General features: G+C 41.2%; 1 protein-coding gene across 3 annotated transcripts in view; it reads right to left on the reverse strand.

Moving 5' to 3' along the window:
- The window catches only part of LOC122742492 (protein regulator of cytokinesis 1-like), a 52,830-nt gene that overhangs the window by 5,478 nt on the left and 24,565 nt on the right, over positions 1 to 22,787 (reverse strand). For 2 of the 3 annotated variants that reach the window (XM_043986771.1, XM_043986773.1), the window contains 5 exons: positions 18,779 to 18,915; positions 16,509 to 16,604; positions 14,847 to 14,993; positions 5,554 to 5,664; positions 466 to 639 (listed from right to left, as the gene is read on the reverse strand). In XM_043986771.1, the coding sequence (XP_043842706.1) occupies positions 466 to 639; positions 5,554 to 5,664; positions 14,847 to 14,993; positions 16,509 to 16,604; positions 18,779 to 18,915 (665 nt within the window). The remainder of the gene's footprint in view (positions 1 to 465; positions 640 to 5,553; positions 5,665 to 14,846; positions 14,994 to 16,508; positions 16,605 to 18,778; positions 18,916 to 22,787) is intronic. The other variant, XM_043986772.1, reaches the window with a different exon arrangement.

The following is a 22,787-nucleotide window of genomic DNA, read 5'->3' on the forward strand; positions in this document are numbered from 1 at the left end:
GCCATCTAGCTGCCCCTCTTTTTAATTTTTATTGATACCTCCTGTTTTTATATTACCTTCATTTCTAAATATATTCTTTACCCTTCCTCTACCAAAAGAACCATTTTAAAATAAAGGAAAAGGGTGGAAAAGCAGTTCAGCAAAACCCTTGTCTCTGCCTCTCCTTTCTATCTCTTCTCTCTCTCCTGTTTCTCTCCTCTCTCTTCTCTCCTTTCTCTGTTTTTCTTATCTATCTCCTCTGCCTCTCTCAATCTTTCCTCACCCAGAGTTGCACCACCTTAGCAAAGGGAGGGAAGTATCTTTTTTCATTTCTTCTTCAGTCAAACATGGTCATTACAATTACACAGCATTCATTTTCCATTTTCCACCCCAAAGATAGCACTGTGTGCCATCAGGAGACCACCTGCCCTGCCCTGTCTCGGTGTGTTCCCCGAGGGCAGAAAGATATTAGAAAAGGTGGATTACCACAAATTCAGAGTAGGTGCTGGCAACAGAATGAATCTGGAAGTTTCTCTGGAGTGGGGAAGGCTGAGAATATCCATTGTTCAGAACTGTCTCATCCAAGTCAATGGTTCTGTTGTGCTCCGGCTGGCTGGTATTCAGCGTCTTGTGCCCCAGGGAACCAATATTCCAGGATGACTGGCCAAAGGAAGCAGAAGGATGAAAGACAGGTGAGGAGCATGACTAAAAGGTTTAAAGAGGAGAGCTTCGAGGTGTGGGGGCAGGAGAGTCAGGCCTGGGTTCCCCTACCAAGGACTATCACCGGTGGGGCAGGACCCTTGTGGGAAAAGTCACTTAATTTCCCTGTACCTTCCTCATCATAAAATAGGGGTGCCTGTCCTCCTTCAGCCACAGGGAACTTGTGAGGTTCAAATGAGGGAGGAGGCAAAATATTAATAAAAGATATTCATACATAAGCATCTCATCTTATTCTCTCTTCAGTTATTTTAAATGGATGTCACCGCAAGACAAATTTGAGAAGTAAAAAGAATTTGAATTCTCCCACCATTCCTTTAGACGTTCTTCCCCCTACTAACACCTATATCTTTATTTGTGCTTTCCCATTTCATTGGTCAGTACCCTTTAGGAGGAGAGAGAAGCAAAATAGGGGCTGAATCGTTCTGCTTTTTCCTCGGTGGTCCATTAAAATTGTCCCACAGGGAAGAAACTTTTTGCACTTTTTTTTGTTTTTTTGTTTTTTGTTTTTTAGTGAGGCAATTGGGGTTAAGTGACTTGCCCAGGGTCACACAGCTAGTAAGTGTTAAGTGTCTGAGGCTGGATTTGAACTCAGGTACTCCTGACTCTAGGGCCGGTGCTCTATCCACTGCGTCACCTAGCTGCCCTTTTTTTTGCATTTTTTAAACCAGTTTTGGCTCATTCTAGACTTTAGCCTTCCTGACACTCTCTTAACAAGTCTATGCCACCCTTTGTTTTATGCCCTTGCTTTCATCTTATTTTTTACTTTAAAAAAGTAAATTTTTAAACAAAAACAAAAGGGGGGCAGCTAGGTGGTGCAGTGGATAAAAGCACCAGCCCTGGATTCAGGAATACCTGAGTTCAAATCCGGCCTCAGACACTTGACACTTACTAGCTGTGTGACCCTGGGCAAGTCACTTAACCCCCATTGCCCCGAAAAAAACAAAAACAAAAAACAAAACAAAACAAAAAGTAAATTTTTACAAAAGGAACTGAAATTGAACATCAGCATAAACAACTAAGCTTGCTTGGTAATAAGTTACATTTTATTGAATTTCAATACAAAATAATAACTTCTTTTTAGCTTTTCTTCCTAAGTCTCCATCAGGAAGATTCTTAACCACTTACTCTCACTATTTTATCTGTGACCCATCTCCTCCTGCCCAAGCAGAACAAGACAATGTAAATTTTTTTAAATGTCTACCCACTGGGACAACTATGTGGCGCAGTCGATAAAGCATCGGCCCTGGATTCAGAAGGACCTGCGTTCAAAGCAGGCCTCAGACACTTGACACACAGCTGTGGGACCCTGGGCAAGTCACTTAACCCTTACTGCCCCACAATCAATCACTAAAATTTCTACCCACTGATTTTTTTTTTTTTTGGTGAGGCAATTGGGGATTGATGCCCTTGAGATTTAGTCGTAATTCCATCCCTAACTAGCTGTGTGGTCTCAAACAATTTGCTTTCTCTTCTCTTGGCCTCAGTTTCCTAACCTAGAAAATTAGGAAACCATACCTTTGGTCACACCTCAAGTAAATTCAGCAAACATTTACTTAATGCCTACCTCATGCAAGGTACCCTGCTAGATATACATCCTGGTAGGGATATAAAGATGCACAAAACAGCTTACAGCCCAAAAGCAGCTTACCGTGGAGGGAGGGAAAGTAAAACAAGATCAGAAATAATTGTAATTCAAATTGGAAATGTGGCAAGTGTGTAGGAAAGGTAAAAAGTACTCTGAAAGATCTCAGCAAGGACATATTTCTAGATTTGTGATAAGGAAAGATAAAATCAAGGAAATCTTCACAGATGAGGTGGTCTATGAATTAGACATTGACATATGAGAAAGGTTTCATCAGGTGGAGATATAAAGGACAGAGACCAGTAACACAGGGGAAGCAGCACCGTGTGGTAGTAAGAAAGAACGCTAGACTTGGAGACCTTTGAATCCAACCTCCAATATTTAGTAGTTGTGTATCCATAGACAAGACACTTAACTTATATGAGATTCAGTATCTTCATCTGTAAAAAGTGATATTATCATACCGATAGAGAGAAAGGGCCAGACTTGGAGTCAGCAAGACCTAGACTCAGGTCCTCACTCTAACATGTCCCAGATGTGTGACCATTGGCAAGCCAATTAAATCTCTACAGGCAACTCCCAAAGACTCTGAAGTTTGCTGATCTGCATTAGTGAGCAGGAGTTTCCACACTGATATAATCACACATCTGGATCCCTCCCCTTCCCAAATAACAATAGTCTTTCCCTACATGCTTCATAGGTTTGCTGAGAATATTAAATGAAATAATGAAATAATTTATAAACCTTGAAGTGCCATATAAGTTATTGGACAGTCTGTAATAGTCCAGACAAGAGGTAATGAAAGACTGAACTAAGGTGCTGGCAGTCAGGGCATGGAGACACTGTAAAGGGAGCCTTAACAGGAACTGGAAGCTATTAGAATAGAGAGAGGGGGAGGGGGAAGGAGGAGTCCAAGTCAAACATGATGCTCAGGTTTCCAGTCTGGTGATGAGAAGAAATGGTAGTGACTTGAAATAGAAACTGGAAAGCTGGGGAAAGGGTGGGTCTGGTAGGAGAAAGACGGCAAGTCTAGTTGGGACATGTTGAATTGGAAGAACCTGAAAGTTATTTCCTAACAAATAGCCCCTAGACCCAGGAAGCTGATTTAGCACTACAGTTCTGAAGGCTAAGGAATCACGGGAGCTTTGGGAGACCTGGTTATTGAGCAGAGGAGTGAATGTTCAAATACAAACAATTGGTGGAAGGCAGATCAGAATGGATGGTACTGCTACTGGTGGTCATTTCTCATAAACCAGCCATTTACTAATCCATTCTAGAATTTTGCTGGGATTGAAATCGGCAAAGTAGTTTCTACAGAAGATAGAAAGGAAAATGAGAAAGTAAGGGCTTGGCCTTGAGCAAGAAGAGTAAACATTCAAATGAATGAATGAATAAATGAATGAATGCACAAGCATTTATTAAGCAACTATCAGGCATTGAACTAAGCTGCAGAGATGAATGAATCCAAATGCCAACCCATGGTCATCATTTCCCTAAACCCATTTATAGAAATAGACAAAGTGAACGAATGGCAAAAACAAGGCAAGAGAACCTGACAAAAATTTACCAGAGCCAGTGAAACATGGCTCATAATAGACCTAAACTAGGCTTTCAAAACTCCAGGGGTCTAGTCTATTGGTTCACAAGATCGTCACCTTTGAGGTGCTCTAGTCCAACCTCCTCATTTTACAAATGGGAAAACTGAGGCTGAGAGATGTTAAATGATTCACCCATGACTTAGCCCACACAGCTAAAAAATGTCAGAGGTAGAATTGAAATGTAGGTCTTTCCTGGTTCCAAATCCAGCACTTTAACCACTCAGTATACTGCCTCTATTGCCTTCTATTGATGTACTGGAATGGTTTGGTTGCTCCAAAAAGCACCCTGGGTATACAATGTCATACTTTTCCAGTTTTTGAGTCTTTTTTTAGGGAAAGGAAGACAAAGGAGATAAGTTGGCCAATGAATATATGTGTGAATATATGCATAGGCAAAGAAAGATCTCAGTGGAGAGATAGCTAGACAAAACAAAAGGTTTGGGAGAGATAGTAGCACTCCTAGTGTCTTAGTTAGCAGACATCATGGAAAACAGTGGTCTATTGAACTTACACAGCATGATGAGACAAAAGCCATTTTAAAATTTATCCTGGAACTCAGCTGGAAGAAGTAACTGAGAATTTCAGTATTCATGTAATTGGAAAAGACTAGCAAAAGCATTAAGAGTCTGCAAAGGGCAGCTAGGTGGTGCAGTGGATAGAGCACCAGCCCTAGAGTCAGGAGTACCTGAGTTCAAATTTGGCCTCAGACACTTAACACTTACTAGCTGTGTGACCCTGGGCAAGTCACTTAACCCTAATTGCCTCACCAAAAAAAAAAAAAAAAGGTAACAAGACTCTGCAAAGACTTTTGTCTATTTCTAATCAAATTGAAGTACCATTCATTGGTAATTATGAGCACCAATAATATTCTCAAAGAATAACAATTTCTCCTAACACCACTCAGCCACATGAGATTGGAAGGACCACAAGAGTAGCAGCTTGTAGTAGGGCGGGGCGGGGGAGGAGGGGTGAAGAACTACTCAGCTACTGCCACCATTCCCCCCCCCCCCTTGCAACTCATTAGTTCCTGAAATCAGCTGCCACCATATCTATCACTGTTAAAATTTGTTTTTTAACTGTTCCCCAGATTTCAAGATCAACACAATAGTGTGAGAGAATGAATACCTATTTCAGGGGGTGGCTAGGTGGCGCAGTAGATAGAGCACCAGCCCTGGATTCAGGAGGACTTGAGTTCAAATCTGACCTCAGACACTTAACACTTACTAGCTGTGTGACCCTGGGCAAGTCACTTAACCCCAACTGCCTAAAAAAAAAAAAAGAATACCTATTTTATGATGAGCATGTTTTAACTTAAGCTTCTTTTTTGGTGTTGTTTTGGTGTGTTTTTTTCGGAGCAATGAGGGTTAAGTATTTCCCCAGTGTCACACAGCTAGTAAGTGTCAAGTGTCTGGGGCTGGATTTGAACTCAGGTCCTCCTGAATCCAAGGCCAGTGCTTTATCCACAGAGTGACCTTGCTGCTCCCTTAAGCTTCTTTTAATGTAGCATCTCAAATCAAAATCAGCTGAATGGAGCTACAGAGTGCCTCATCATTACCCCCAATCCAAAGAAACTCAGACCCTACTCAGAAAAAAACAAGAACTGATTCTTGTTCTATAGTCAAGTTCAATAGCTAAGAACCCTAAACACCCAAACCCTTTGTAATTTCATGTTACCTTGAGAACTTTGCCTGTTATTTTGGATCCCAGGCCTTCCCTCTTGCCAGGAATTCTAGGTGCACTGCCATAAAACAGTTCAACTTCGGTCTGTTGGCTCTTCTTTAGATGCTGAAGGAGAACCAGAAGAAACAATCACAATAAAAAATAGCAAGGTTAGATAAATGACCTAGGAGTGGAAGATGAATTAAAGGACAGTCCTGGAAATGAGGCTGATAGATAAAACATTTTTTAAAGCACTTACTATGTACCAAACACTGGGCTCATTTAAAAAAAAAAATCTGGTATCAAACTATTCATAGCAGCACCTTTTGCAGTAACAACATACATGTTTATTGATTAGGGAATGACTAAACAAACTGTGGTACATTAATTCAATGGAATATTACAGTGTTGTAGGAAATTATAAATATGATAAATACAGGAAAGCATAAAAATGTATATGAATTGATGCAAAGTGAAGTAAACACTGTGAGATTTAAAATTGGATATTAGATCATAAATCTCCCCTACTTAACCCTTCCCTTAATTCATCTCCCAGACTAGTAAATGGAAGAAGCTTCTGGTTTTCTAGATAGAGCCTTTATTGTATATAAGGTGTTGTTGATTAGAAGGATAGGAAAACAGAAATACAGTACAAATCGTCTTAAATCTAGGCTTAGTCTATATTCCTTATAAAAACTCACCAAACCGATTTAGGCCACCTTTGGAGTGAGTCAGACCGTCTGTGCCGCGCCGCCCGGAGTCCCGCCAAGCCGGCAAAAAAGGCTACTCCCGTTCTCTCCACCCCGGAAGTCAAAAAACCCGGCAGGCAGTCTGACATGCGCAGCAGGCGGACTGTACCCGGCAGGCAGTCTGACATGCGCAGCAGGCGGACTGTTCATCTCCTCCCCAAAAGGGTGGTCCTTGAAAAACTGGCGTCTTTCAGTTATCCTAACCAACTGTTAAAAACTTTCATATTTTACCACATTTCCCCCCTTTGCTTCCTCAAGAAATGGAATGTTTCCTTGATGGAACAGTAAAAAGAATATAATAACTTCTGCTGACTAATAATATGCGAACAACAATACAGAAAAGGAAGAGAGGAAAGTTTTGTCCAGAGGGGGCGATTTTTTTTCTTTCCTCATGAACCGACGCTTTGACATTAGTCTTGCAAAGGGAGAGCCTCTGCAGAGAGTACATGTTACAGATAGTATATAACAGAAAGGAGATAGTAAAAGCTAATAAAGCAAAACAGTTCATATAAAGTCTCTGAGTTCTCTTGTCTTCTTGAAGTGGTAAGATATCATCAGGAGGAAACTGGATTCTGGTCTGGAAAACTGGATTCTGGACTCTGGTCTGGATTCTGGATTCTGGACTCTGGTCTGGAAAGCTGGATTTCTTCTTTAACTGTTTGAATTGCTGTATTTTTTTTTTTTTTTACTAAACCTTAGCATAGCATTTTGCAATCAGTAACACTTTTTACCACCATGTGTCTGGATCAAAGTCAAATTTAGTATGTGTTCATGACACCTGAAAATGTTATGGAAAGGTTATCATACCATATCTCATGGTTCCGAGACAGCCAGTGATTGTGCTAGGCCACAGGTGAATTCAACTGAGTGAGATAAAAAGATAAGTAAGTTCAGTTAAATTAGGTTAAATTAGGAGGGAGAGAGGATGAATACTGGACTGTGCCTAGTAATTGTGCTCTACATAGTCACCATCATAAGCAAACCATGGACTTATGTATACCTGTCTCTCCTTTTGTTGCACATATATTCTCTCCAGGGCCTGCATCAGAGTTCACAGCAAGTTAGTCTCTGAAATGATAAGTTTCCATATTTCTGAAATCTCATTAATTTCACCAAAGACAATATGATGGTAAAAATGTGTGCTATGCTGCATAACTGAGAATATATTAGTGATATATACAATAATTCCAAACCATACCCAGAGTATAATGACATATAAATAATAAACGAATGTAAATAGCTGATTATATTAGACATTGTTACATAATCTTCTTTTAGACATTATTACATAATCTTCTTTTAGCAATTAGACCACATCATCTTATACATGAATTCTCTAGTATAACAGTAGCAGATACTTAAAGTGGTGATTAATTCATCAAAAAGAAATAAGACTTCAATAAGCAAGATTCAATATTCAATAGCATATACTTAAAATGCCTTTGAAAAGTCACTTAGTTTACAAAATCGGGTTTTTAAAGAAAAGCAAAAGAAACAAAAGTAAAAAAAAAAAAAAAAAGCAAAACCAAAAACCAAAAATAAAAGGCAAAAGATTCGCTAAGCACCCTTTTGTGCTCTTAAAGAATTTAAAGGTGTGGTGAATTCCAGGTCTTTTCAGTGCCTTTCAAAAGTCAAAACAAAACAAAAAGCAAAAAGGATAAAAAAAAAAAATAGGTATAGGGTAGGGAAAAGGGTGGGAGAAATTGAGGTGGGCCAGAAAACTAGGCCATGTGCTTCAGTGCTTTTGCCTGTGGAAGGAAATGCTTGTTAAATTTTAAGGTATTTAAGCTGCTAGAGTTTGGGGTATGCCACATTGTTTTAACTGGCTCCCCAATTCTCTGCAAGCCAAAGTGGCAGGGGTTTCTGAATTGTCATTGATCTTCCTAATGCTGTCATAATGTTCTTTATGGTAGAAAATGTGGAGTTCTCTAGCATCAGTTTTGTCTGTGCCACTGATTTTCAATAAAGGCTGATTTAATTGATGAACCACAACATTCAGCTGATGCTGCTTAGCAAATGCTACAATTGTATCATTTCCTCCCCACTTTCCAAATTTCTTTAATTCATCAACATATTCTTCAAAAGGGGAGTCATTTACTATAAAAGACTCAAACTCTTGTCTATGGTTAATCATATAAGAAGCAGCTTCTTGTCTGTGTCTGAGATGATTTCTACAGTGACCTTCTAGCTGGTCTGCTAAAGCCCTAAAAAGGCAATTTCCGTCTCCTGATACTTTACGAAGACTGAGTCCCAAAGCATTTAACTGATCAGTGGGATTATTAAATGGGAACTGCCTTTTTCCTCTGAACTCTCTTTGCTCTTTAACAGTTGCTATCTTTAGGGTTTTTACCTCTTTAGCGTCTACCTCAGGTCTATCTGAAATCTCTTCACCTATGAATGGTGCAGGCTTTATATGAGAGCAATGAATCCATGAGTCTTTTTCACCAATTTTAATGGCAGTAGGAGTTGTCAATAATACCTGAAAAGGTCCTTCCCAGGCAGGTTGAGTTCCACTGGTTTTCTGAAAATTCTTTACATATATTTTATCTCCTGGGTTGAAGTTATGCAATGAAAAGTCTAATGGTCCTGCCTGGACCACAGCTCCTGCCTCATGGAGTTCACGTAGCCTGGTCTGTAATTCCTGTATATAGGAAGCAACAGAAGTATCACCTCCCACCAGTGATGTATAAACTGGGGAAAAAGTTTTAGCTTGGATAGGAGGGTGACCAAAAAGCATTTCATAAGGAGATATATGAAGTTCTCCTCTTGGTCTACTTCGTAGATAGAATAATGCCAATGGTAGAACATCAGGCCATTTCAAATGGGTTTCAGTACATAATTTGCCAATCATACTCTTAAGCTCTTTATTCATACGTTCGACTTGGCCTGAACTTTGTGGATGGTAGGGCGTGTGGAATTTTGGAGTCACTCCCAAGAAAGAGTAGATTTGGGATAAAATCGAATCAGTGAAATGTGTGCCTTTGTCAGAATCGATGCGGGCTGGTGGGCCAAAACGAGGTACTATCTCTTTAAGAAGAATTTTGGCAACAAAGGCAGCTGTGGCTCGGGGGCTGGGAAAGGCCTCCACCCACCGAGTGAGCTGATCAACTATAACAAGGCAAAATTTATAATGTCCTGCTTTTGGCATAGTAATATAATCAATTTGTAAGTGCTCAAAAGGTGTATATGCTAGAGGACGCCCTCCATAAGCTTTGACCTTAAAAGCATACTGATTATAAGACTGACATGTGGAGCAGCCCGAGCAGATTCGAGATGCTGTATTAGTCACACCTGGTGCTATCCAGGTTCTCTTAATAGAGTCTACAATGCCTTGTGTACCAAAATGGCCTTTTCTGTGAACAGAGAGGCATACCTGGTGGTAGAATTTCCGGGGAAGAAATGGCTTACCTTCCGGAGACACCCAGATGCCATTGATCTGTTTCGCCTTAAATTTCTTTTTCCACTTTTCTACTTCAGAATCGTCATAGGTTAGGTTGGAAGGAATATCCTCAGAAGGTGAAAGGTTAAATACATGTTCAGGAGCTTCTAATGCAGCAAGCTTGGCTGCAGAATCGGCTCGTGCATTTCCCTTTGAAACAGGATCACTATTTCCTGTGTGGGCAGGGCAATGTACAACGGCTAGGGAAGAAGGCAGTTTTAGGGCATCTAAGAGGTCCTTGATAAGGTCCCCATTGGCAATAGCCTTGCCCGAGGATGTTAGAAAGCCTCGTTGACGCCAAATCATACCAATAAAGTGGCATATGCCAAAGCCATATTTCGAGTCAGTAAAAATGGTGGCACTCTTATCTTTAGCTATATTACAGGCCTGTGTAAGAGCCACAAGTTCAGCAGCCTGTGCACTAAAATGGGAAGGCAGAGAAGCTGCCCAGAGGGTGTCATAATCAGAAACTACAGCAGCTCCAGTAAAACGGGTTCCCTCTCTCATAAATGAGGAACCATCTGTATAGAGGACAAGATCAGGATTTTCTAAAGGTGTATCAAAAAGATCATCACGGGGTTTTTCAGCCATATCAACTAAAGAAGCACAGTCATGCAACGGTTCCCCCGAGAATGGTAAGTTAGGGAGTAGTGTTGCTGGATTAAGAACTGTGCAGCGTTTTAAAGTGATATTCTCATTACCTAACAGGGTTATTTCATACTTAGCCAGCCTTTGATCTGAAAAGGCTTGTGTCCTGTGACGTAGTAAGAGAGCCTCCACTTCGTGAGGGCATTGCACAGTTAGAGGGTTACCTAGGACCAAATCAGAGGCTTTTTCTACCAAAAGCGCTGTGGCCGCCACTGCTCTAAGGCAAGGTGGCGCTCCAGCCGCTACAGGGTCCAGCTGAATTGAATAGTAGGCTATAGGGCGTTGGTTAGGCCCCAGTGACTGAGTCAGGACTCCAGAAGCCACCCCCCTTTGTTCATGCACAAAGAGAGTGAAAGGCTTACTATAATCTGGCAGTCCTAGGGCAGGTGCTGATAACAAGGCCCGTTTTAATTCTTTTATGGCTGAGAGATGCTGGGGATCCAACTGTAAAATGTCTGGAACAGAACTTTTTGTAAGAGCTATGAGGGGTTTAGTAATTTCACCAAAAGAGGGTATCCATTGTCTACAGTACCCGGCTGCTCCCAGAATGGCTCTCAACTGCCTCTTAGTAGTGGGGGCAGAGAGTTGTTGAATGGCCTGGACTCGCTTAGAAGAGACAGAGCGAGTTCCAGCAGCCAAAATAAATCCTAAATATTCTACCTGGGGCAAACACCATTGTACCTTTGTCTTGGAAACCTTGTGTCCTCTCTTGTGCAGCTCCAGCAGTAAGTGACGGCTATCTTCCTGACAAATTTCAGCATTAGGAGAGGCCAAAAGTAAGTCATCAACATATTGTACTAGTATGGAGCCCTTAAAGGTAATAGAGGCCAGATCCTGCTGTAAAATTTGGGAAAATAATGTGGGACTGTCTACAAATCCCTGTGGGAGTCTAGTCCAGGTCCACTGTCTATTTTTCCAGGTAAAAGCAAATAAATATTGGAAGTCCTCATGTACTGGTATGGAGAAAAAGGCAGAGCAAAGGTCTACCACTGTGAAACATGTAGATTCATAGGGAATGGATGAAATTATCGTAGCCGGGTTTGCGACTATAGAATGTCTAGGAATAACGTAATTATTAATCGCTCTAAGATCTTGCACAAAGCGATAAACAGGTTTACCATCTGGCCCAGGCTTGGGTTTTTTAACTGGCAAAATGGGAGTATTGCATGGAGAGTGATGACATGGAATAATAATACCCTGGCTTTTCAAAGCCTCAATTATAGGGGTGATCCCTTCTATTGCTTCCCTAGACAATGGATACTGTGGAATGGAGGGGGGTGGTCCCCCCTTAACTTTAAAGGTAACAGGCATGGCAGACTTAAGGAGCCCCACCTCATTAGGGGATGAGGCCCATAAAGACTCAGGAATGTCAGAGGGGATTTTGGATACCTCCCCTGCTGTTCCTTGAGCTTCTGTAAGTAAAATTGGTAATAAATGAACAGTATCCTCTGGCAATTGTAAGGAGACAGCCCCATCTGGAGCACAAGATATGGTTGCTCTAAGCTTGCAAAGGAGATCACGACCTAATAAATTTACAGGGGCATCAGGCATGAGTAAAAATGAATGTTCCACTGTTAAGGGCCCCATAGATACCATGCGAGGATTCAATTTTGCCACTCTCTGGCTCTTTCCTGAGACTCCCACTACATTCAAAAATCCTACAGGTCTACACCCAGCATCTGGTTTGCTTACTAATACTGATTTAGAGGCTCCTGTGTCTAGCAGACAATCATAATAAGTCTCCCCCACTTTTAAGGTGACATGTGGTTCATTACTCTGGGGAGGTGAATGGACTGGCACAAGTGCATTCAAAAAATCTGGATCTGGGAATATATGGCTTTCATTATCTATGTTCCATTCCTCCCCAAGACACCATCATTCCTGTGTCCTCTTCTGAGGGGGGTCTTGGTTACCATTATTCTGGTACTGCCTTTCTGTATTCCTCCAAAAAGATCTATTTCTATTTTGATTTCGCCTGTAATTAGAATTAGAATTTCTTCTCCAAGTCCTACATTCTCTCAATTCATGCCCCTCCTTACGACAGTAACAACACACCTTAGTGTCCTTGTTCCGGTGTCCACATGGCTGACTAGGAATCGCTGGTGCCAGAATGCTCTGTTTAGGGTGATCTGGATCTTCCTCACGTGAGTCAAAGACATAATTTGCAAGTTCCTTAATTCTATCTACTGAGAGATTTCTCCAGTCTGGACATTGTTTCAGAAAGTATCTGCGTATTTCTGGCAGTGAATTATAAACAAATGTGTTGAGAATGATACAGGAATCTCTTAAATCTACTGGATCCAATCTGGTGTACTGTCTAGCGGCCTCACAAAGTCTATCATAAAATCTGTTTGGTCTTTCATTAGCCTCCTGAGGTAGGCTTAAAAATTTCTGCCAGTTTTCCGGTTTTCTAGAGCAAGATTCCATTCCCTTCAGAAGTGTTTCTCTAGCATCTTTTAATCTTTGGAAATCCCTATCATCATTATAATTCCACTCTGGATCCTTTAGAGGCCATTCCACATCGGCCTTACCTTTCGCAACAAGGGCATTTCCTACTGAGATAATATCTGTAATCTCAGTTGGGGACAGTAAAGTTTCCAAAAGGCAAGTAACATCAGCCCAACTGGGTTGATATGCATTAAATATAGTCCTTAACTGTGAAATTACAGTGTTTGGATTTTTCTCAAAACTAGGGATGATTGATTTCCATGCGCTCAAGTCACTTGGTCTAAAGGGGCTATATTTTCTGACTTGAATTGGCACTCCCTTCTTACTATGTTCTATAGCTTCCTGCAGAGGGAGTAGTTTCTGCTGATCTGATTCTGAATTTGGATCATCTCTAGTAGAAACAGCCATTTTGAGGTCTCTCTCCATATGTGAGAGTTTCCCCCACATCATAACAATGATAATAACAAAAACAATGATAATAACAAAAACAAAAAAAAAACAACAAAAAAAAATAAAATCCTTAGTCGTATGAACTATGGATGTGGTATTAAAAGGTATTTCAATTGCAGGCATAAAATTTCTACTTATATTAAACGTATTTTCCCAAAGATTCTCACGTATACTATTATACAAAAAACTTTTTGCTGCCTGAATGAGGAAAAAACCAATAATGTTATGAAGGACCATTGAGTAAACTATTCCTCTAAGTCGGGATGTTATGCTGTCCCAATACATTCCGATGAGAAAAATCAAAGGGATGGTAGAATATTCGAGCATCTTGCCCTTTAAACTGGGCTGGCTTTTCTGTTTAAAGCAAGACTTTTAGAGGCTTAAAGTCTTTAAGGGAGACTAGACAAAGGGAAAGTCCGCGGGGGGGGGGGGGGGGGGGTATTTGGAAAATCCACCGAATTAGCCGGCTTATGGCCAAACTAGGGAGGGTGGGAGGGTCCTTAAGGTCCCTTCGGGGTCGCCAAACTGTGAGATTTAAAATTGGATATTAGATCATAAATCTCCCCTACTTAACCCTTCCCTTAATTCATCTCCCAGACTAGTAAATGGAAGAAGCTTCTGGTTTTCTAGATAGAGCCTTTATTGTATATAAGGTGTTGTTGATTAGAAGGATAGGAAAACAGAAATACAGTACAAATCGTCTTAAATCTAGGCTTAGTCTATATTCCTTATAAAAACTCACCAAACCGATTTAGGCCACCTTTGGAGTGAGTCAGACCGTCTGTGCCGCGCCGCCCGGAGTCCCGCCAAGCCGGCAAAAAAGGCTACTCCCGTTCTCTCCACCCCGGAAGTCAAAAAACCCGGCAGGCAGTCTGACATGCGCAGCAGGCGGACTGTACCCGGCAGGCAGTCTGACATGCGCAGCAGGCGGACTGTACCCGGCAGGCAGTCTGACATGCGCAGCAGGCGGACTGTTCATCTCCTCCCCAAAAGGGTGGTCCTTGAAAAACTGGCGTCTTTCAGTTATCCTAACCGACTGTTAAAAACTTTCATATTTTACCACAACACAAGGAGGACAGCAATATACACAATAACGTCAACAATGTAAATGGAACAACAAAGCTGAGTGCTACAATGTTATGACTGAGGTTGGCCTCAAAAAGGAGCTGTGAAAGGGAACGTTTCTCCGATTCTTTGCAAAGGTGAAGTACGATAGTGTGTAATACTGCATATAACATCAGGTTTTTTTCAGTATGTGGGTTAGTTTTGTTGAACTGGTTCTTTTTCCCTCACATTTATTCTTTGTTATCAAGGGTCTCGGGGAGGAGTTTGGGGGAAGGGATGAATATATCGGGGAATGAAGGTGATAAAAAACAAAATATATAGATAAATTTTATTGTAAATATAAAAATGTGATGTCACATCCCTAGGACAAAAATAAACAACTAAGAGAAAGGTGCAGCCCTGGGCTGGTTTCTCATCACCCATAGTCCCTAGCAGAAATATAAAACACTTGATTATTTCAAGGAAAAAAATCTAACTGCTTTTATTTACGTTTCTTTATTTAAACTTACTCTCTCCTGCTTTGCTTTCTCTTTCTCCAAACGATGCATCTCCCACTGCTCCATCATATATTCCACGAATTTCTGCCCATTCACCACAAAGTCCTTTGAATACTCTTGTTCCCACAGTTCAATCTGTGCTTTTAACTCCTCTTCCAGCTGGAGTCAAAAAAAAGGGAGGTTACTGTCCCCAACTCTTTTGTCACAATGAAAATCCTAGAGAGCTCCTCAAACTTCTGTTCAGGAGCTTCCCCCCGTGGTATCTCTAACAGGTACATGTAACTCATAGCAAAGGACTTGCCTGTCAGTGACTGGAATGCTCGTATGCTAAAAAACTTAAAGGCCTGGTTTATTCACAACACATTGAGAAGGAACAAAACCCCACAAGCCTTCACTTTTTCTAAGAAGTTCCTGTTTAGGTGGCCCATGGTGCTATAGCACCCATTATTTCTTTCTTTCTTTTTTTTTTTTTAAGTGAGGTAATTGGGGTTAAGTGACTTGCCCAGGGTCACACAACTAGTTAAGTATTAAGTGTCTGAGGCTGGATTTGAACTCCGGTACTGCTGACTCCAGGGCCGGTGCTCTAGCCACTGCGCCATCTAGCTGCCCCTGCACCCATTATTTCTTAATCTCATGCAACTGAAATGTACTTTGAGACTTAAAATGTGGCTAGGGATATACATGCTAGTTCCAAGATTTGGGGAATATAGATTTAAAAAAAAAAAAGAGGGTGTAGAAAAATTTTAGAGCTAAAAACCCTATCTTAAAATCTTCCCCCAAAAGTGTACATAACTATCTTTGTTATATGCATAATTTCACAATTAATATGTTGAAGGAAAAATGTCACCAATCAAAATTCATTGCCTAAGGGCCCCTGTACTCATACATCCAACCTCAAACCCCTCTCCACTATAGTAGTCCTTCCTCCACTTCTCTATCAAAGTTTTCCTTAAGTGTGACGCTGATCATGTCACTTTCCACTATTTAATCCACCCGATTACCTCCAGAACAAAATATAAAATCCTCTGGCTTTTTATAATTTGTCCCCTTCCCGACCTTTTGAATCTTTTTCTGTCTTCTCCTCCCTCCACATATATTCTATGATTAAGTGACATTTGCTGTTCCCCACAAGTGACATTCCATCCTACAACTCTTCTTTCACTGCCCTGGCCCTATGCCCCAAGTGCTCTCCGTCCCGGACTCTCCTTCCTGGTTTTGCTGGCTTCCTTCAAGTCTCAGCTAAAATCCCAACTTTTGCAAAAAAACAAACAAAACAAAACAAAACAAAAAAAAACCTTTTCTGGTTTTCCTTAATTCTCATACCTTCCCTCTGCAATTACCTGCAAGTTCTCTAGTATAGATCTCATTTGCACATAATTGTTCACAGATGGTCTCCCCCAGGAGACTTTGAGATATTACCCTAAAGTCCAATTGATAACAAGAAGCCTTGGTGTGTGTTGTTTATATAAATTAGATAAGAATGAGTAAACTCAAAGCTCTCACAAAGCTAGAAGGCTTGTCCCTTAGCTAAGCAGAAAAATCACATGGCGGACTCCAAATGTTCATCAACATTATTAGAAAAGTATATAGGAGACAATAGTTATAGAGCAAAACCTTCAAGCATATGCTTTTCTGGAATTAGGGGTCAGCAGCCAAAGAAATGACACTATATACCTTAAGGAAAGTTTTTTGGAGCTTGGCTCTCTGTTTTTCCTCCTTCAGGAGGTTTCCACCACGGTTAATAAAACGACTTGGATCTGAAGCTTTTCTCTGTGGAGACAATTAAGCTTCAATTAGAGCCGGTATTCAACCAGTAAGTCTTGGCATCACTACTTAGTTCCTTGGAAGTCCGTAAATTTCGAAGAACTTTGCTTAAAAGGAGCTAGAAAGGAAGGCCCCATTCTCAGGTTCAGTTATGATCAGATGAAGTCCAGAATGAAAAAAGAATAAACCAAAACTGAAAAGACATTTCAACGTCTGGCAGGCCGACAAACTGGAGAATTAACAGAGGTGATAATGATCCCCTTCTTTGGATTACTTTGCTTAAATCACGGCAACACCAGAACTGCTGAGTTGATTTCCCAGGTCTGGAATGTTCTCCTCCCTCACTTCTACCTGTCGGAATCCTTGGCTTCCCCACTTTGAAGGTCACCTTCTGAAGGAGGTCTTCCCTGAGTTCCACGGCTACTAGTGACTTCCCTACTATGGTTACTTCCCATTTATTCTGTATATAGCTAAATAGTTACATGTCACTCCCATTAAAATGTAAGCTCAGGGGGCAACTAGGTGGCTCAGTGGATAGAGCATTGGCCCTGGATTCAGGAGGACCTGAGTTCAAATCCGGTCTCAGACACTTGACATTTACTAGCTGTGTGACCCTGGGCAAGTCACTTCACCCCAATTGCTCACCAAAAAAAAAAAAGAAAAGAAAATGTAAGCTTTCTGTGATAGGGATAGTCATGACTTTGGGGGTGGGGAGAAGAGAGTTTGGGCTCTGCATCCCCAAATCTTAGGATAGTGCTTGGCACATGGTAAATGCTTAACAAATGCTAGTTGATTGCCTGTCTGTCTCTGATTTTCAAATCCCAACAAAAGATGGAAGATAGGAAGTTTGAGGTTATCTCCCCACACTAAAGCTATACTACCTGAAAAGGAATTCAAATGGGATCCCAAATTAAAACGGATACTCGGGTAGTTTTATGAGATGTTGGAGAGGGGGAGAAGCAGTCTATGAAAAATAGGAGACTTAGGTGGCAAAGTCAAGCATCATAAGGAAATTTTCTGGCTAATACTACCTCCATTTGCTCAAGACAGGAAGACACATAACTAGCTAGGATCCACAAAATCAAGCTAAGATATCTAATTTGTTAGCAATAAGAAAATTTCCCCTTCAAGCTTTATTACCTCTATTTACTTAAGATTAGGATGTCTTAACTAGCTATCACTCCAGTGTTTTGTTTTGGTTTTTGGGTTTTTTTTAGTGAGGCAATTGGGGTGAAGTGACTTGCCCAGGGTCACATAGCTAGTAAGTGTTAAGTGTCTGAGGCCGGATTTGAACTCAGGTACTCCTGAATCCAGGGCTGGTGCTCTATCCACTGTGCCACCTAGCTGCCCCTCACTCCAGTGTTTTAATGGTCAGTTTACAAATTTAAGCTACATACCCCAGAGTTTATTATATAGTTTATTGCATTAGTTTATTATGTAACCTGATATAAATCTTCCCCTATCTTTATTTCTACCTTTCTGTAAAATTCCATTTTTCTCTGCTTGTGTAACTAAGAAAATTATAAAGCTGCTAAAACTGCTGCTCAGGGCCAACTGGTTTCTGTATACTATGGGTCTATGTTATGAGCATATAATAAACCAGTATTCATGTTTTTGCATGTTGGTATGATTGGCAAAAATACCTATCAATGAATCCTTGGACAATTCACAAGTTTTGGAAATCTTATATTGCCAGTCATGCAACTGTGTACAAGGCAATGTCACATAGCTAGAATAGTGAACAGAGAGCTGGCCACCAAGGCAGGAAGATCTGGAGTTCAAATTCTGACTGTCACATACTAGCTGTGTGATCCTAGACCATTAACTTAACCTCTCATTGTCTAACTCTCTGAGACTATAAGTTGAAGAGAAGGGGTTGAACTTCTTTGTTTTGTTTTGGTTTGGGTTTTTTTGCAGGGCAATGAGGGTTAAGTAACTTGCCTAGGATCACACAGCTAGTTAAGTGTCAAGTGTTTAAGGCTGAATTTGAACTCAGGTCCTCCTGAATCCAGGGCTGGTGCTTTATCCACTGCCCCACCTAGCTGCCCCTGAACTGCTTTGTTAGAGCAAGTTTCTTTATCTAGGAATCCCAATGAAAGCCCACGTCCATTCTTTATCCCCATTTCTTTGCCTGCCTTTCCCCTTGTCTTACTCTTGTTCTGCAAATAACAGGGAAGTACCTCAAACTCCAAGAAGAGCTTCCAGTTTTCTTCCCACTTCTGGATGCCTTTAAAGAGCTCTCTGTGCACTTCGTAGTAATGTTTCAACTGTACCACCTCAGCATCATGGAGCTGGAGCAAAGTCTCCGAGTAGTCTTCTGCATAACAGTCAGGGTCCAACAGAAGAGAGGGGAAAAAACCCAAATTTGCCTGTTAACATTTCAATCCCCCTAAATAGTCATGACCCCACTTCCCCTGCATCCCCTCACTTTTCTATTCAGCCTTTAATGCCAGTCTGATGAGAAAGAACACATTCTTATTTTTCGTAGACATTCACCTCTAGTAACTTCTTAAGGTCTTTATACATTTGCTACTTAATTTCTATAATATAAAATTTAGATTTTTGATCATTTTTTTAAATGAAGCATTTTTAGACAATGCTTAAATTCACCTTAATTGTTCATTAATTTTCTCACCATGTGGCTTCTTAAAGGACAGAAAGACAGAAAAGCACAGACACAGAAAGATATGAGAAAAAGGCAGTGACATACAACAGGCACACAGATTTTCATGGAGTAACATCACCATCTTTAGTCCAGTGAGTAGATTGCCACTAATAACTTTAAAGTCATGTTGTATTATTATAACTATGGCCATAAATGAGGATGTCATCCCTTACTGCTTTTCCAGTCAACTGCATAAAATTTTACTGAGCACCAGATTCTACACACAGGCTCCATGACATCTCTCCCTTTTCCCCAATCTATCCTTCAGACAGCTGCCAAAATAATCTTAATGCACAGGTCCGATTATAGCAGTACAAAGCCTCCAAGCCTCCAATGGTTCGCTATTGTCTAGAAAATAAAACACAAATTCTTTTAGCGTAGAATTTAAGGGACTCACCATTTCGGCCCCAAATTATTATTTTTTTGGTTGAGGCAATTGGGGTTAAGTGACTTGCCCAGGGTCACACAGCTAGTAAGTGTCAAGGGTCTGAGGCCAGATTTGAACTTAGGTCCTCTGGAATTCAGGGCTAGTTCTTCATCCACTGCGCCACCTAGCTGCCCCCCCCCAACTTACTTTTTTTTTTTTTTTGATGAGGCAATTGGGGTTAAGTGACTTGCCCAGGGTCACACAGCTAGTAAGTGTTAACTGTCTGAGCTCAGATTTGAACTCAGGTACTCCTGACTCCAGGGCCAGTGCTCTATCCACTGTGCCATTTAGCTGCCCCCAACTTACTTTTGTAGCCTCATTTCATATTATTTCCCTTTGTGAATTTTACAGTCCAGATAAACCAATTGCCAGATGTTCCCCAGTTTTATCCAGAACTCTCCTGCCTTTGTACATTTGTTTAGACTGTCTCCCATCACAGAAATGTATTTCTTCCTCATGTCCACCAACTGAAATGTTTCCCTTTGGGGCAGCTAGGTGGCGCAGTGGATAAAGTACTGGCCCTGGATTCAGGAGTACCAGAGTTCAAATTCGGTCTCAGACACTTTACACTTACTAGCTGTGTGACCCTAGGCAAATCACTTAATCCCCATGGCCCCCCCCACACACACACACACAAAAGATATGAAATGCTTCCCTTTTGTCAAGGTTTAGCTCAGATGCCATGTCCTTCATACCACCCTGCCCAATTCCCCAGCTAATAGCGTGGTTCTCTTCTCTCCTTATATATTTCTAGATCATTTTAGATTTCTCCTTTTACCCTATCATAGTGGACAGAGTACTGGACTTGGAGTCAAAAAGACCTAAATTCAAATGAAAAAGGTGATGTTACCACCAATGAAGTGGAAATTAAAGCAATAATTAGGAATTATTTTGCCCAACTGTATGCCAATAAATTTGACAATCTAAATGAAATGGATGAATATTTACAAAAATACAAACTGCCCAGGTTAACTGAAGAGGAAATAAAATCCTTAAGTAAACCCATATTAAAAAGACCTAAATTCAAATCCTACCCTGAAGACTTAGTAGCTATGTATCACTAAGCAAGTCACTTAAGCTCTCTTAGCCTAAGTTTCCTCACCTATAAAATGAGAATAATAATAGAACCTGCCTAACAAGGTTATATGAGATAATATACATAAAGGGAGCACCAGCCCTGGAGCCAGGAGGACCTGAGTTCAAATCCAGTCTCAGACACTTGACACTTACTAGCTGTGTGACCCTGGGCAAGTCACTTAACCCTCATTGCCCCGCCCCCTCCCCAAAATATATATATATATATACACACACACAAAGGGATTTGAAAATCTTAAATCATTATATAAACGTACTACTATAATTATTATTTCCTTTCTCATAGTTATTAATATACATGACATATCCCCTAAACAGACAGACAGATAGTATCTTATCTATAATTTCCTCTCGGAAAGCCAATCCAGTCATCTTCAACTATAATCTATCTGGATGATTCTCAAATCAACGTTCAATTTCACTCAAACATTTATTAAATACCAACCACATACAAGAAACCATGCTAGGCACTGGGGATGAAAAAGTCCCTTCCCTCAAGCAACTTTGCAATCTACTTGGAGGAAAACCAGTGCGGGTTCTAATCCCATATTCACAATTGCCTACTAGGACATCTCAAATTCAATGCCCTGCCATTTAGGACATACAGAACCGACAGCCTTCCTCTGGGAAATGAACCTCACTCACTTGTATTTTTTTTTCCTATTTCTGACTCAAAATCTCAAAGACAGTTTTACCTCCTCCCTCTCAGTTACTTGTCAAATCCTACTAATTCTTCCTCTGAAATGACTCTTAGAGCCATCACTTCCTTCCCATTTCTATTGCCACCATTCTAGGCTAGCTCCTCTTAAACTCTTACTAATTACTTACTAATTACTATAACCTAGTAGGCCTACCCCCTTTTCACACCACTTCCCATTTATCCTATCACCAGATTGTTATTCATAAGAACTATAGTTAACGGGACTTCTGGGCCACATGAGCAACAAGATGGTAAACTAGATATTTTCTTTTTCTTTCTTTCTTTCTTTTTTTTGAAGGGCAATGAGGGTTAAGTGACTTGCCTAGGGTCACACAGCTAGTAAGTATCAAGTGTCTGAGGCCGGATTTGAACTCAGGTCCTCCTGAATCCAGGGCTGGTGCTTTATCCACTGCGCCACCTAGCCGCCCCCAGACTAGACATTTTCTGATTCCCATGACCTCACTACTCCAAAACAAAAATTACATACCAAAGATAAGCAATTTCTACTATTTCCACAGTCTGGCAACCAGAATCCAAAAGAAGGTAAAAAAAATCTCCCCAAACCCAGGAACTGATACTCACTGACCCTATGCTCACTCAGCATCCCTCCTGTACCTCCCGTGCTACCTGAGGTGAGGCTGCACTAGCAGACCCATGAGCATGACATAGGCATACATAAAAATCCACCCTAGTACCCTGGTCCCCCCTCCTTCTTTCCAGTGCTGCAGAGGCCTTGGTTCCAGGTTGCAGTTTCCTTGGGCTTTGACACCCAGCTTGCCCACAGCCCTTCAGGAACAAGAGCCTGCAACCCAGAAGCACTAGTGGTGCAAAGTTCTGAACTGCTGGTGCCAGGCCAGAGAACTGAGGAAAGAAGGAAGTAGGACAGGTCACCAGGACAGGACACTATTTGTGGGGAGCTGTGCAGCACTCTACAATGAACCTGAGGGAAAGAGCACAGCATCCAGCTGGGGCTAGTTCTAACCACCCAAAAGTCACTTAGGGCAGAAACTTAGGCTGGTGAACAAGGAAATGCCCTTTGTGGGAGGAGGCTGAGACACTTTGAAATCCAGTCCCCAAGAAAACTACATTGGGGGCAGCTAGGTAGAACTAGGGGCAGCTAGGTGGCACAGTGGATAGAGCACTGGCCCTGGAGTCAGGAGTACCTGGGTTCAAATCCGGCCTCAGACACTTAACACTTACTAGCTGTGTGACCCTGGGCAAGTCACTTAACCCCAATTGCCTCACTAAAAAAAAAACAACCTACATTGGAGGGAAGAGTCAGAGGTGAGTGAGAAGACTTCC

Source organism: Dromiciops gliroides, chromosome 2, assembly GCF_019393635.1.
Source record: "Dromiciops gliroides isolate mDroGli1 chromosome 2, mDroGli1.pri, whole genome shotgun sequence".
Lineage (NCBI taxonomy): Eukaryota > Metazoa > Chordata > Mammalia > Microbiotheria > Microbiotheriidae > Dromiciops > Dromiciops gliroides.